The following is a 13,768-nucleotide window of genomic DNA, read 5'->3' as shown; positions in this document are numbered from 1 at the left end:
AAGCTCACAACAGGCTGAGATACCTCTCCCCTTGAACAGAAACCCCAAGGCCTAGCCTAAGCCAGCCCTGGACAGGATTCAGGCTACAGAGCACAAGCGATGTGGACCCTGCTCTTAGACAGCTGTCCATTCCCTGGTCCATAGCCACAGCTCAGAGGAGGGATGTCAGGGATGATGAAGTCAGGGATAAAGTCAGGGATGAAGGACAGTCAGCAGACTGTGTGTATGTCCAGGTTCTGAAGGAGAGGGGCTGCTCAGTTGTCACTGCAGGAAAGACTCATGATCTGAAATGGGGATACCACTTCCTAGAAGCGAGGTCCTGTGAGCCAGAACACAACAGGGAGATAAGAAACCCTGACGGCCTCAGTTTGGGGTTTTTCCAATGGCACCTCTCAAAGGAGTCACTGGGTTGAAGGGCAGGGAGAAGCTGGACTCTACATTTTATTTACAGAACACATCACTGGTAAATGCCAAAAAGTGAGTCAGCATTTTCCAGGGCTTACTCATGTGGCTCAGCTACAGCCCAAGAGGTGGATAGCTCCAGCACCCATTTCACAGATGAGAAACCAAAGGCAAAGAGTAAAATCTGACTCCAAAGCATCACAGAGGGAAAGGGGTGGTGGCTCAAGGTGGCAGGCCAGAGACCCTAGGATCTGTGCAGCCAGCAACCCCCAGTTAATCACCCCACTTCCAACTGTCCCCTCCTCGGGCTTCCTTTAATCATGTATAAAGGTAGAACCATGTAATGATATGAACTACAGCTTCCTTAAGTTCTAGGATGAAGTGAGACATAAAAAATAACAAACTATAAAATTGCCTGCTAGGTAAACCTGCTAACTCCACAAATATGTTCAAATTGCATCAAGAACCAGGAAGACTGCCAAAGATAGAGACTGAGATCCATTAAAATAATGGGAAACAATCCATTCTCCAATATCAGTGAAGCAATAAAGAAAGTGAGTTCAAAGAGCATGCTGTCGGAGGATTTGTGATCCCAGGGACTCGGTCCCCAGCCCACTTTGGATGTTTAAGGAAACTTTGTAGGTGTGACTGGACTCACACACTAGAAAGATGAAACAGAACTGATCAAGTATAAAGGTACTTCCTGGAAAAGGCAAGTGCTCTGAGTCCGGGGGTCATGAAGGCAGGGCAGGCTGGTGGACATTTGCCAGTTCCGCATGCAGCCAGTCCTGGTCTTCAGCTCTGAGCAGCTTTCTGGTCAGAACTTTTTAAAAGTTCTCATGTATCTCAGGCTGGCCTTGAAAGTCACTATGTAGCTGAGGATGACCTTCAATTTCTGACCCTCTTGCTTGCATCTCCCAGTACTGGGATTATAGATGTGTGCAAACACGCCCAGTTTATGTGGTGGTGGAGACTGAGCCCAGGGCCTCCTGGCTGTGTAAGCACTATACCAACTGAGGTACAACCATAGCCCATGAGTAGAATATTTTTAATGCTTAAATAGTCAATCTTAACAAGAAAAGTACTGGGGCTGGACAGATGGCTCAGTGGTTAAGAGCATTGGCTGCTCTTCCAGAGGTCCTGAGTTCAATTCCCAGCACCCACATGGTGGCTAACAACCATCTGATGCCCTCTTCTGACCTGCAAGCATATATGTAGGCAGAACACTGTACATACAATAAATAAATCTTTAAGAGAGAGAGAGAGAAGTCCCAAAATTGTTTATGGACCGAATTATGCTCATGCTGCAAAGATTTAGGGAGTTTGGTCACTGCTGTGTTTGAGATAGAATATTATTGTCTGGCTCAAAGACATGACAATCCTCCCGCCTTGGCTTCTTCAGTGCTGGGATCACGAGTACATCCCACTATGCCAGGGGAGTCTTGGGTTTTAATGAACAAGCTATGACTTTGTGAGATTCTGGGATGACAGTGACCACCACACAGCCAGAGGCCAGGCCCAAGACTAACAAATGTCAGTGGTTTCTCCAACACTGTGCTGAGTGGGGAGACTGTAAGTGTGCACCATCACACCCAGCTTCCGAGATGTCTTCTCTCCATAGGAAGAAACTGGAACTCAGGCGGACTAAGAAGAATTGTACTTGAAATCATACAGACGGCAATGATGGAGCTGGGCCAAGGAGTTCCCATTATGTCTGAAATGCTATGTCGAGGTGGAGCTGGAAGGGGACCACCAAGTTTCTATCAGCATCATTTCTGCTAAGGACTCAGACTCAGCTTAGTGCTCGTTTCCCCAAGAAGGGTAGCCTTGTGCTGAAAAGAAAAAAGCCATTCCAGATGATCTTGTTAAAATAGCAACTGAGGAGAAATCAAGGGGCTAGGGAGTTTTCCTGGAAACAATCCTGTGTCACGGAAGTAAGGCAGCAGATCTGGAAAGCTGCCTGTGGCTTCTGCATCCCCAGCCCCTTCTCCAGAAGGAGCATCCAGGGAAGGTACGTCGGTCACCAACGGTGAGAGGAGGAGCTTGGCAGCTGGAGCCACCATTTGCCTCCAGGGAGCCAGCTGTCCTCCAAGAGACTGAAGTCAGGTTCTGACCAGTCCACGGTTATGGGGCAAGTGCCTGACATCACTTCAACACCCTCGCCAACGCTGCCTAACTTATGGTATCACCTCAAGGAAGAAGTGAGGTAACAGATGCAGAGACGCCTCCTAAGGTGCAATACCGGATGAATGCGGAGTGCCCGGTCTCCTGCAGTGGTACAGTGGATGGTAGGACCTCCTGGTTCTGATTCCTTTTTGGGCTTAAGGGCAGGGGCAGGGTTAGCTAACCACTCTACGTGATATAACCCCTCTTCACTCAGCTAAAGGGGACTTTATACATCTTAGGAAGGCCTTTTTTGACACAAGATGTTTCCCCACCTCAAGTCTAGACTTCTGAGAGTATTTTGACAGTGAATGAAAGCTAAAGAGCAGCCATTTTAAGTCCAAAAGACTTCCTGTTCTGCATCTCAAGCACAGTGCTCACAGGTCCCTATATGGCCAAAACACATAGTTGATGGGCGTGTGCAATGAAGACACGGGATACACAGTTCCTGGTGGACAAGGGACCGGCCACAGCCCTCACAAGGCAACCTGCCAAGTCCGCAAAGTTACACACTCTCCCCTTCTGATCTAGCAGGTCAGTCTTTAGAAGGCACACCCACGCATCACAACACCTTCGAGAACACTGCTGAATCTATCCTACACCAAAATGCATACGTGCCCACTGAAGACAGACACACAGAGCATCCACACCCAGGACACTAGGTGTCACTAAAAAGAACAGGTGGCTAGGAGAGGTGGCAGATTAAGAAATTTACTTGAAACCAGACCTGGGTAGCTGAGGCAGTAAGATTCCAAGTTTAAGGCCAACCTAGGTAACAGAAAGAAAGACCCTGTTTCAAACAAACAACCCAATAAGATGTCTTTTGTGTGCTGAGTTGATCCGAGGCCCCCACTCAGGGGAGAGAAAAAACAGCAGCCTGACTTTAGGAGGAAGTGCCCAGGCCTCGGGGCTGGCATGTGCAGGAACCCTCACATTCTTGGCAGCCTGTGAGGAGGGAGGAAGGGCATCCAGGCACCGTGACACAAGGGCTCCTTCAAGCTCTTCCCTTTCAAGTTTCTGAATCTGAGCGCTGGCTGCTCTTACAGAAGACTCATTCCATTTCCAGCACTCACAGGACAGTTCACACCCACCTGTAACTCCAGTTCCAGGGGATTGGAATTCAATGCCCTCTTCTGGCTTCCATGGGCATCAGGCATGCACATGAGACACACACACACATTCAGGGGAAACACTCATACACAGAAAATAAAACTTAATGTGTGGATTTGCTAAACTCAAGAAATAAGTTTGGAAAAGTGAAAATACAGCACCTACATATCTCCTAGATCAGGGTGCAGCCTCCAGCCAAGGGACTGTGGAGTCAAAGGTCATGTGACTGATGGTGGCAGTTCCTTCTCACAAAAGTGATATCACTTACCACTGAGGGCTTGTCAGGATTGAGTGAAAACACACCCAGTGACTGGCACTTAGTAAGCCACACGTACAGGGGGGCGGCTTCCATTGTCAAGAAATGAACAGTAAAATGAGTTGTGACCCAGGTCGAGTGTCAGCCTCGGAAACTGGTGAAAGCCAAGAGAGAACCACCCACAGGAAGGCGCAGAGTCAGAGTCCTGTGCTTGTTGAACAAACAGAGTTCTGTGGGGCAAAGGGATACAGGTGTGTCCCTCCTCCTCTTCCACAGATGGGTGGCGGCTTCGTCCTGGACTGAGTGAGAACAGTAGGCTTCTCTAAGCACACACACACACACACACACACACACACACACACACACACACACACACACACACTGCCCACACACCCCTCCCAGGAAGTGTCTTCCTACAGCAGGAACCCAGTCCCCCAGTGGCAGATCTGGAGGGGACCCACATCAGCAGTGATAATATCAGATTATCACAGATTATCACAGATAATACCCACGTCACAATTAAGGTCTGCCTCACATGTCAGCAGTGCCTGATGCGGAGGCCTGCCTGGCATCCCAGGCCTTGGGCACTCATGACTCTCTAACAGTGGGCAAACCGTGGGGACTGTGAGGTGGGGGTAAAACAACAAACAAAACAAAACAGTGGGCAGGCCTGACTTCCATGTTACACTTCCATGCCCAACCTCTGGCGACACATCTGGGGACATCGCCAAGATCACACCACTGGTCCTAGCAGGAAGACAGAGCATGCAGCTGACAAAATTAGATTCTGCAAGATGGCTCAGCAGATAAAAGTGCTTGTTTTGCAAACCTAAAGACCTGAGTTCCATCCCCAAAAGCATGGTGGAAAGAAGGGTCTGAGCCCCGGAAGTCATCCTCATGTGTCAAGGCATATGCCTGCTCTGTCTGTCTGTCTGTCTCTCTCTCTCTCACACACACACATACACACACACACATACACACACACACACACACACACACTCGATGTTATAAAATAAAATGCTAAACAAAATGTGTTAGGGGAATTCTGCATTCCTTTGGGGTGGGACATTGGTGAAATGCCTCGGAGGGTAAGGACACTTTCCACCAAGCCTGACAACCTAAATTCATCCCTGGGGTCCATATAGTGGAAGGACAGAACCGGCTCCTGCAAGTTGTCCTCTGACTTCCTTATGTATGCTATGGGATATATATTTAAAGATTTATTTACTTTAATTTTATGTATATGAGTGTTTGGTATGCAGGGCCCACAGAGGCCAGGAGAGGACATCAGATCATTTGGAACTAGTTACAGACAGCTGTGAGCTGTTTGGTGATGCTGGGAACCAAACCCTGGTACTCTGCAAAAGCAGCAAGTTCTTTCAGGCCATGAACCATCTCTCTAGCCCCACACTTGATTTTCTTTCCTTCCCTCCCTCTCCCCACTCTCTCTATAGCCCTGACTGTCCTGGAACTCTTTGTAGACTAGGCTGGCCTCAAACTCACAGAGACCCATCTGCCTCTGCCTCCCAAGTACTGGGATTAAAGGTGTGCACCACCACCACAGCTGGAAGTATTTTCTTGCCAGCAGTGGTGTCGCATGCCTTTAATCCCAGCACTCGGGAGGCAGAGGCAGGCGGATCTCTGTGAGTTCAAGGCCAGCCTGGTCTACAGCGTGAGATCCAGGACAGGCGCCAAAACAACACAGAGAAACCCTGTCTCAAAAGAAAAAAAAGAAAAAGAAAAAACATAATGTCATAATGAATTCCATTTTATGTATAAACAATATGTGATAATTTAAAACTTTTTTTTTTTTTTTTTTTTTTTGGTATTTTGAGACAGGGTTTCTCTGTGTAGTTTTGGTGCCTTTCCTGGATCTCGCTCTGTAGACTAAGCTGACCTCAAACTCACAGAGATCCACCTGGCTCTGCCTTTGGAGTGCTGGGATTAAAGGCATGAACCATCGCCGCCTAGATGCCAGGGGTGGAATTGAACAGATGTCCTCCTACCTTCCCCTGTGTGGTTAGCAGAACAACCCAAAGCTGCCCATGTTCTAATCCCCAGGACCTATGGATATGCTGTGTTACATGGTGGATGAAATAGGGTTGCTAATAGCTAGCCTGAAGGTAGAGATTATTCTAGATATATGATTCTTAAACTGGAAGCGAATATACTTGTGTTATTTTAAATCAGTTTAAGGGTGTTACAAAGCCATAGGGACCTCATACATTCTCTTTTAAGCTCTGCCCACCCTCTCCTCTTGCTTCCTTGGGGAAAGGACCACAAGCCCACTGTCCTGAGTAAAGTAGGATTCACTGGACTGAGAAAGCAGTGGCTGAACTTCCTCCAGGTACTCTGGTCCTTAAGCCGATTTGCCTGACCAGCAGGATATCATCTCCAAGCAGAAGGCCCTACCCCTTAGCACTGTCTTACCTAGAGGCCAACTCTCTCTGAGGAATCAGTTAATGACCAGAGCAGAAACCCTAGTACATCTGTTGAAGTGGTCTACATTCTGGGACCAGAACTCCCGGTATGAAAGGCTGAGAGGACCTTAGCCGTGCCCAGCACCTTTAATACACTTGCGCTGTGCTGGACATTAAAGGATTCTCTGTGGACACCATGTTGGCAACAGGTAAGTGTGGAGAAGTCCAGGGCCATAGACACAGCAGCAAGGCGACAAGCTGAACCATGCAAGTTACACAGAGACCCCACAGGTCCTTAAGACTTGAGGCTTTCTCCTTCTAGAAGCACAATGAAGAGCATGTAAACAAATGTGTGGTCTAGCATCCTGACGTCATGTATCTTGAGGCCTTCTGGGACAGCCAACCTTAGGCACAGGCAGTATCGCAGAGGGAAAATATACTTGAAAAATTGCCTTCTTGCAAGGCCTAATTCAGAGGTGAAACTAAATCGGAAAAACTGTATACACACACACACACACACACCCAGCTCACAGACACACCCAGCTCACACCCACACCCAGACTGTCCAGGCATCCTGCCACAACCCCACAGCATTGAGCCCTTAATTCTGAGTGGGAGGGCTCGGCGATAGGGCACTGGCCGTCAAGAAGTACACAGGGAGCCCTTTGCAGGACTGCATTCCTCGGGCTGCAAGCCACATTTGTGTCAAGGGTTCATTTGCATGGACCCTGGACACTGCATCCCAAGCTGAGTCTGGCCAAGGTACACAAAGGTGTGGCACTTGGACACCTGCTGCTGTGCCCCAGGCCAGAGCTCCCCTTTGGTGCTGTGCTGTAAGGCTACAGAAACACAAACACTAGCTCTGAGGCAGGTGCCAGGTCATGCCCATCTCATCGACTTTGGACAGCTGCTTCTCTTGTGTGACCTTCCGTTTCCTCGTGCGCAGAGTGGGGATCTCAGCAGGATGCTCTGGAGGAAAAGTAAACCCAACACTGTTGTGCACTTGCCCTGTGAGCACCTCTGACAGGCTCCAGTCACCCATCCACAGTAGCCTGGTGTTAGCCCCACCGCAAGTTAGCTGAGCGACCTTCACAGAACACAGGACTCACAGCTCTGGGGTGCCTTGCAGTAGCCAGGTGGGTAACACAGCTGTGACAGGCACTCAAGAACTACGGGCAGGAACCACATGGGAAGGACCTGGCTCAATAACCATGCTTCAACCACAAACATTCTGGTATCCAGGGGGCTCTGGAGGGACAAATTCCCTCCTCTGCAATGGAATGTTTCCTGCCTAGTCATTTTTGGGTCCTCTCGGGATGACTGGGGTCCCTGGACAGGGCCACACGCAATACTCGGCTGTTTAAGAAGAAAAGCCAGCTGAGCGGGCAGCCCTAGTCACGGTGAAGCTCGGGGGCTTCAATAGCCAAGACCCAGGATGTGGCGTCGCAACTCCAGTGGTCCAGTGGTATTTCTCAGAAGCCAAAGGTCTGCTTTAGGTCAAAGAGGGGGCACGGGGCTGAGAGACAGACAAGTGAGCACCCAGTTTAAATAGATGGCCCACTTACACGTGCAGTTACAGCAACAAGCTACACAGGCAAGGCGGAGGAGAGAACCCAGGCTGTGCTTCCTGGACACGCTCTCTCTCTCACTCGCCCACACTGCCTCATTCCAGCCTGTCCCCACCACTGCCCTGTGACACGCAAGTGCCACTCTTCAGCACTGTGGGCAATAAGAGTGAAAATATACCAGGCGGTGATGGCGCACGCCTTTAATCCCAGCACTCAGGAGACAGAGGCAGGTGCATCTCTGTTCAAGACCAGTCTGGTCTATAGAGTGAGTTCTAGGACAGCCAGGGCTGTTACACAGAGGAACCTTGTCTCAAGTGAAAAGATAATTGCAGTTCCACGGACACTGTGTGGGTTCTAGTCCACACTGGAGCTCCGGTCTACAACACAAGCAGGGTTGGGAAGCCTCACATCCACGCAGGATAAGCTGGAACGGGAAGCTGCCCACAGAAACCCAACACTGAGATCTAGAACTTTTCAAGGGACAGTGAGCCTCAGACCTGCAAGCAGAAAAGGGTGGGTGGAGAAGGGGTGTGGACCTGAGAGGCACCCCAAATGCAAGATCGGGCCACCTGGGAAAAGGCTTATCAAACGTTATTAGGAGCGGGTGTGGGGATATAGCTCAGTTGGTACAATGCTTGCCTAATGTGAAGGAAGCCATGAGTCCCATCTCCTCCACTGCACAAATCACGTGTGGTATTACACATTTATGACTCCAGTCGTTGGGAGGTGGAGACAGGAGTAGCAAAAGTTCAAGGTCAACCCCAGTTACTGTCTTAGGGTTTCTATTGCTGTGATAAACCACTATGATCAAAAGCAATTTGGGGAGGAAAGGCTTTATTTTAGCTTACAGTTCCATATTACAGTCTATCACTGAGGGAAATCAGGGCAGGAACTCAAGGCAGGAACCCAGAGGCAGGATCTGATGCAGAGGCCATGGAGGGGCACTGCTTACTAGCTTACTCCCCAAGGCTTACTCAGCCTGCTTTCTTATAGAACTCAGGACCACCTGCCAAGAGTTGGCATCACCCACAATGTGCTGAGACCTTCCACATCAATCACTCATTAAGAAAATGCCCCACAGGCCAATTTGGTGGGGCATTTTCTCAGCTGAAGTTTCCTCTTCCCAGATGACTCTAGCTTGTGTCAAGTTGGCATAGAACTAACCAACAGTTACACAGTGAGTCAAGGACAGACTGGGACATGTGACACACACACACACACACACACACACATACACACACACACACACACACACACAACCACCAAACAGAAACCCCAAACCCCCTGAAAATAGAGAATTGTATGTACACACAAGCATGAAGAGAGAGCAGGGAGTTAACGGGAGAAGAGACGACATAACATTCACTCCCACTTTGGAGGACGGTGAAAGATCCCAACCCCCAGTTCAGCCTCCGCCTGTCCACATGGGTTTCCTGCAGGAAGAGATGACTGACAGCAGATTCAGGCTGGTGGGCCTGGAAGCTGCAGACTCCATGAGGCTGATGGCCAAATCCCACTTAGGAAGTGGTCATGCCATGTTCCTGAATAAACTACCCTGGAGTTTGAGATAGACAAAGGTCACTGAGAACACTGTGGGGGTCCCTGATCTCTAACCAAACTCCATTTAAGGAACTGGCTTTGTCCCTGGAAACCATCACCTGATAGTTTATCTGGGCTTTAAAAAAAAAAAAAAAACACTCTATCCTAGCTGGGTAATGGGAGTGCACACCTTTAATCCCAGCACTTGGGAGGCGGAGGCAGGCAGTTCTCTATGAGTTAAGTTTGAGGCCAGCCTGGTCTACAAAGCAAGTTCCAGGACAGCCAAGGATATACAGAGTAATCCTGTCTTGAAACATCCCAAAAGAAAAAAAAAAAATCACTCTTTCCTCAACATTCAGTTTTAGTAACTCTACATGCTACTACATGTAGCTCTGCTTTCTCACCCTCCGCTCCCCACCAAACGGCTCAGTGGTTAAAAGTATCTACTGTCCTTCCAGAAGACCTGAGTCTAATTCCCCACACCCAGGTCCGGTAGCTCACAACCTCCTGGAACTCTGGCTCCAGGGGACATTCAATACCTCCTGAACTCAGGAATGTACACACAATCAAAAATGATAAAAATAAATATTAATTAAAAATATAAGTCAGGTGTAGCGGCAACGTTAGCACTTGAAAGGCTGGGGCTGGAGGGTCTTGAGTTCCAAGAACCTATCTCTGGTATGTACATACACACACACACAGACACACACTTCTAGGGTGACTATGAAGCTGTCTTCCATGAAGAACTGAATTTGGATCTGTAGCATCCACATAAAAGCTGAGCTTAGCAGCAGGGGTCTATAACCCCAGTGCTGGGGACATATACCAGGTGGCAGCCAGTCTAGACAAAATGGTGATCTCCAGGTTCAGTGAGAAACCCTGTCTCAAATAAAAATAAGGTGGAGAATAAGACCTGCATGGCTTAGAGATTGACCTAACTGGGTGACAACCTCCAATGGACCCAACATCCAACGAGGCAGATTAAGAAACTCTACTGTCGTCAAAAACAAACTCAAATGCTGACAATGAAGAACGAGCATTTTTTGGACAGCTACTTCAAGAATAAGCTACACAAATTCTTTAGGGAATTCACTAGTCACTCAAGTCCTACAGAAAAATGCTGGGCTGGTTACTTCCAGGGGGGTGGCTACCTGAAAATTACAGCTGATTTGTGACACTCAGAGATTGTTCTGGTAAATACAGCGGTTTTTGTTTTGTTTTTTTCCTTTTGGTTTTTCAAGACAAGGTTTCTCTGTGTAGCCATGACTGTTCTGGAACTTACTCTGTAGACCAGGCTGGCCTTGAACTTGAGATCTGCCTGCCTCTGCTTCCCAAGTGCTCAGATTAAAGGCGACACCACTAACAGGCTTCACACTTCTCTTAACTCTTTCTTTTTTTTTTTTTTTTTTTTTTTTTTGGTTTTTCGAGACAGGGTTTCTCTGCGTAGTTTTGGTGCCTTTCCTGGATCTCGCTCTGTAGACCAGGCTGGCCTCGAACTCACAAAGATCCACCTGCCTCTGCCTCCCGAGTGCTAGGATTAAAGGCGTGCACCACCACCCACCGCCCGGCACACTTCTCCTAAGAGTCAACAAGAGGCCCTGTAGTCCCAGCATCATAGGGCTCAGTGGGAGAATCACTAGACCTCAAGAGTTCAATATCAGCCGGAACAACAAAGCAAGATCCTATCCTAAAAAAAAAGAGCCATAAACCTCATTTACCTTCACAAGGTTTGTTAACCAACAGACACCAAAGATAAGCTGAATAGAAAGTGAAATTGGACCCCTTGGTGCCACAGACAGGTTCCCCTCCCCAAAGGTCAACACTGAGTGCCTTCTCGAGCTTTGACCCAGCAGGAAGTGCTACTGGTCTGAGAACAATAAGGCAGTACAGACACAACTCTGGGGGATGGAGAACAGGCTAGACTGCCCTTTTTGATGCTCCGGAGAGACCCAACAGCTCAGCTTGGTCTGTTCACAGTGTAGCCCACCACTATGACAGCAAGCCACTTGCAACCCTAAGCCTCAGCTTCCCTGTCTCTAACATCAGCGGGCTAGCCCGGGCCGGGCTCCCTGCAGTCTTGCTCTGCCGTGCTGGGAGCCAGATCCTGGGTTCTATTCTCTACGGCAAGCAGTGGAGTAGGTCCAGGAATAGTCTTGTCAGGAGGCTAGAGCCTCAGAAGTAAAGCTCCATGAATGTGCAGGCTGCAGGGTCCCCAGGTCAAAGCAGTTGATGGTTCATGTACCTGGCCCTTCAGGCCAGCCTTGGGAGGGTGGAGCAATACAGGGATTCAGAGCATGAGCACCAGTTTTGGCAAATTATGCCACTTTCTGAGCAGATGTGGTCAAGGTTAAACCCCAGCCTACCTGGGTGCTGTGCTTATTATTTCCCTGTGAAATGTATCAGTGCTTGTGTGAAAAATTTAACAACTTGCAAGTGTCAGGCAGGGGTGTGGAGGGAGGAGGGAAGTGGGTAGAGGCTGAGGAGGCCTGAGAAGGCAGGGCTGGCTCCTGTGTGTGCACAATGGGCCCTCCCTGTTACAGAAGCAGCTGCTGTCCATTGCTTCTACTTGGCTTTGCTTCTCATTCCTATTCCCCCGCAGATGCCTGCTTGGGGGAATTTCTGCAAGCCCACAGCTCTCGGGGTTGGAGAGAGGCCAGCCTTCATTCAGCAAACACACAGCCTGCCTTTGTGCTCCCAACAGGGTATCAACTTTTAGGGTAATATCACTGTATGCTGTATACTAGAACTACAATTCTCCAGGGGGGAAAATCAAGGGGAACAGTAAATAGCTGCTTGAACTCACCACTTTGAACAGACTTCAAGAATCTTTCAAAAGCTTAAGTGTTGGTTCTTATTGATGTTTAAATCACACATCATACACTTTTCTTGCACTTACAATTCAGGAAATTAGTATCAACTCAGAACAGATTCAGAGCAAGGCACACAACCTCCCCACACACACACAGAAAAGGACTCACATCTCTACGTAACCTTACGGTCTGCAATGTCACTAGGAGAGTGCCAGCTTCATGTGAAGCCTCAAGGATTCACCCACAGGCCCTAACAGAGCAAGACCAATGGGCTACAGACCCCCCCAAACCCAGCTTGGAGAGAATAGGCTACAGAAAGGTTTCGAAAAGAAGCCCTCCAGGACTTTAAGGTAAAAGATACTCGGGCTTCTAGCCAAAGCCCCTCTCCCTAGGGGAAAGCGTCCCTGGGTGCAAGCAGCCAACCGACCGACCGCTGGCCTGTACATTAGGAACTATGGGCTGCTGGTAAGGTTATCCTAGACGGTTTGTGCGTGCGTGATGGTGGGGCTCTCCTAGGTCGAAAAGAAGACAAGGAGTCCCAGATTCAGAGGGCAGGGTGGGGCCTTCCCGGTCCCGCGGAGCGCTGTCTCCGCGCTGATGAGAGAAGAAAGGTCGAGGCCCCATCACTTGGCACCCGGTGTCCTCAGCGGCCTCCCGCCCGCCGCGCCGGCCACACCCCCACCCACTCCACGGCGCCTTACCCGGCTCCAGCCGCGCGCCAACCGAACCGTCCCTGCGCAGGAGGATGTCTGCCGTGTCCCGGATGCGCTGCACGCCCCCCGGCTCGCCCCGCAGCCCGCGGCAGCCCTGGAAACACACGGCCCAGGCCTGCTCCTCGTTGATGGGCTGCTCGTACACCTTCAGCACTTCCTCTAGGGACAGCTCCCACGGCTCGGGCCGTGCCGCGCCCCCCGCGCGTTCGGGAGCTGCCGCGCCGCCGCCGCCCGCCCGGGCCATGGCCGCCCATCATCGCCGCCCGCGCGCGCGGCGGGTCTCCATAACAGCGGGCCGACGCACCGCCGAGCGAGGGGGCGGGTCCCGCGCCGCCCGTGTGCTTTGTCATTCCGGCCCCGCCCCTCGCGAGCAGATGCAGGTGAGGGCGGGGGCTGCTGGAAAGGAGGACGCAGGCGGTCAAAGAGGCGGGGCCGGACAGGGTGAGAAGGGAAGCCTGGGTAGGGAGGGGCGAGCCTGGAGGAGGGCTGAGGGCCAGCTGGAGGGGGGGTGGGTGCACAAGGGCAGAGGACTAAGGAGATTTGTTAGAAGTGGGAGGGTGGGGGGAGAAGGCGTTGAACATGACTGGGAACACACACACACACACACACACACACACACACACACACACACACACACACACACACACACACACACACGTACACTCGCTCCCTTGGCTCTGGCTCTTTAAAGCAGACAGTGCCTGTTGTGGTGGTCTTTCTGGAAGGCCTGGATGGCAGAGTGACCTTAGAAGGTTTCTATCATGTGATAGACACGAAAATGACAGCA

The 13,768-nt window shown here is 50.2% G+C and overlaps 1 protein-coding gene across 1 annotated transcript in view; it reads right to left on the bottom strand.

The window, feature by feature from the left end:
• Window positions 1–13,289, bottom strand: part of Spire2 (spire type actin nucleation factor 2) — a 38,986-nt gene extending 25,697 nt beyond the window's left edge. The window contains exon 1 of the mRNA XM_006987417.3: window positions 12,970–13,289. Coding sequence (XP_006987479.2) covers window positions 12,970–13,225 — 256 coding nt within the window. The 5' untranslated portion in view covers window positions 13,226–13,289. The remainder of the gene's footprint in view (window positions 1–12,969) is intronic.
• Between the last annotated feature and the right edge of the window lie 479 nt (window positions 13,290–13,768).

The sequence above is a fragment of the Peromyscus maniculatus genome, chromosome 5 (assembly GCF_049852395.1).
Source record: "Peromyscus maniculatus bairdii isolate BWxNUB_F1_BW_parent chromosome 5, HU_Pman_BW_mat_3.1, whole genome shotgun sequence".
NCBI classification, from domain to species: Eukaryota; Metazoa; Chordata; class Mammalia; order Rodentia; family Cricetidae; genus Peromyscus; species Peromyscus maniculatus.
Note: the sequence above shows the minus strand (reverse complement) of the source record. Positions and strands in the feature narration are given on the sequence as shown.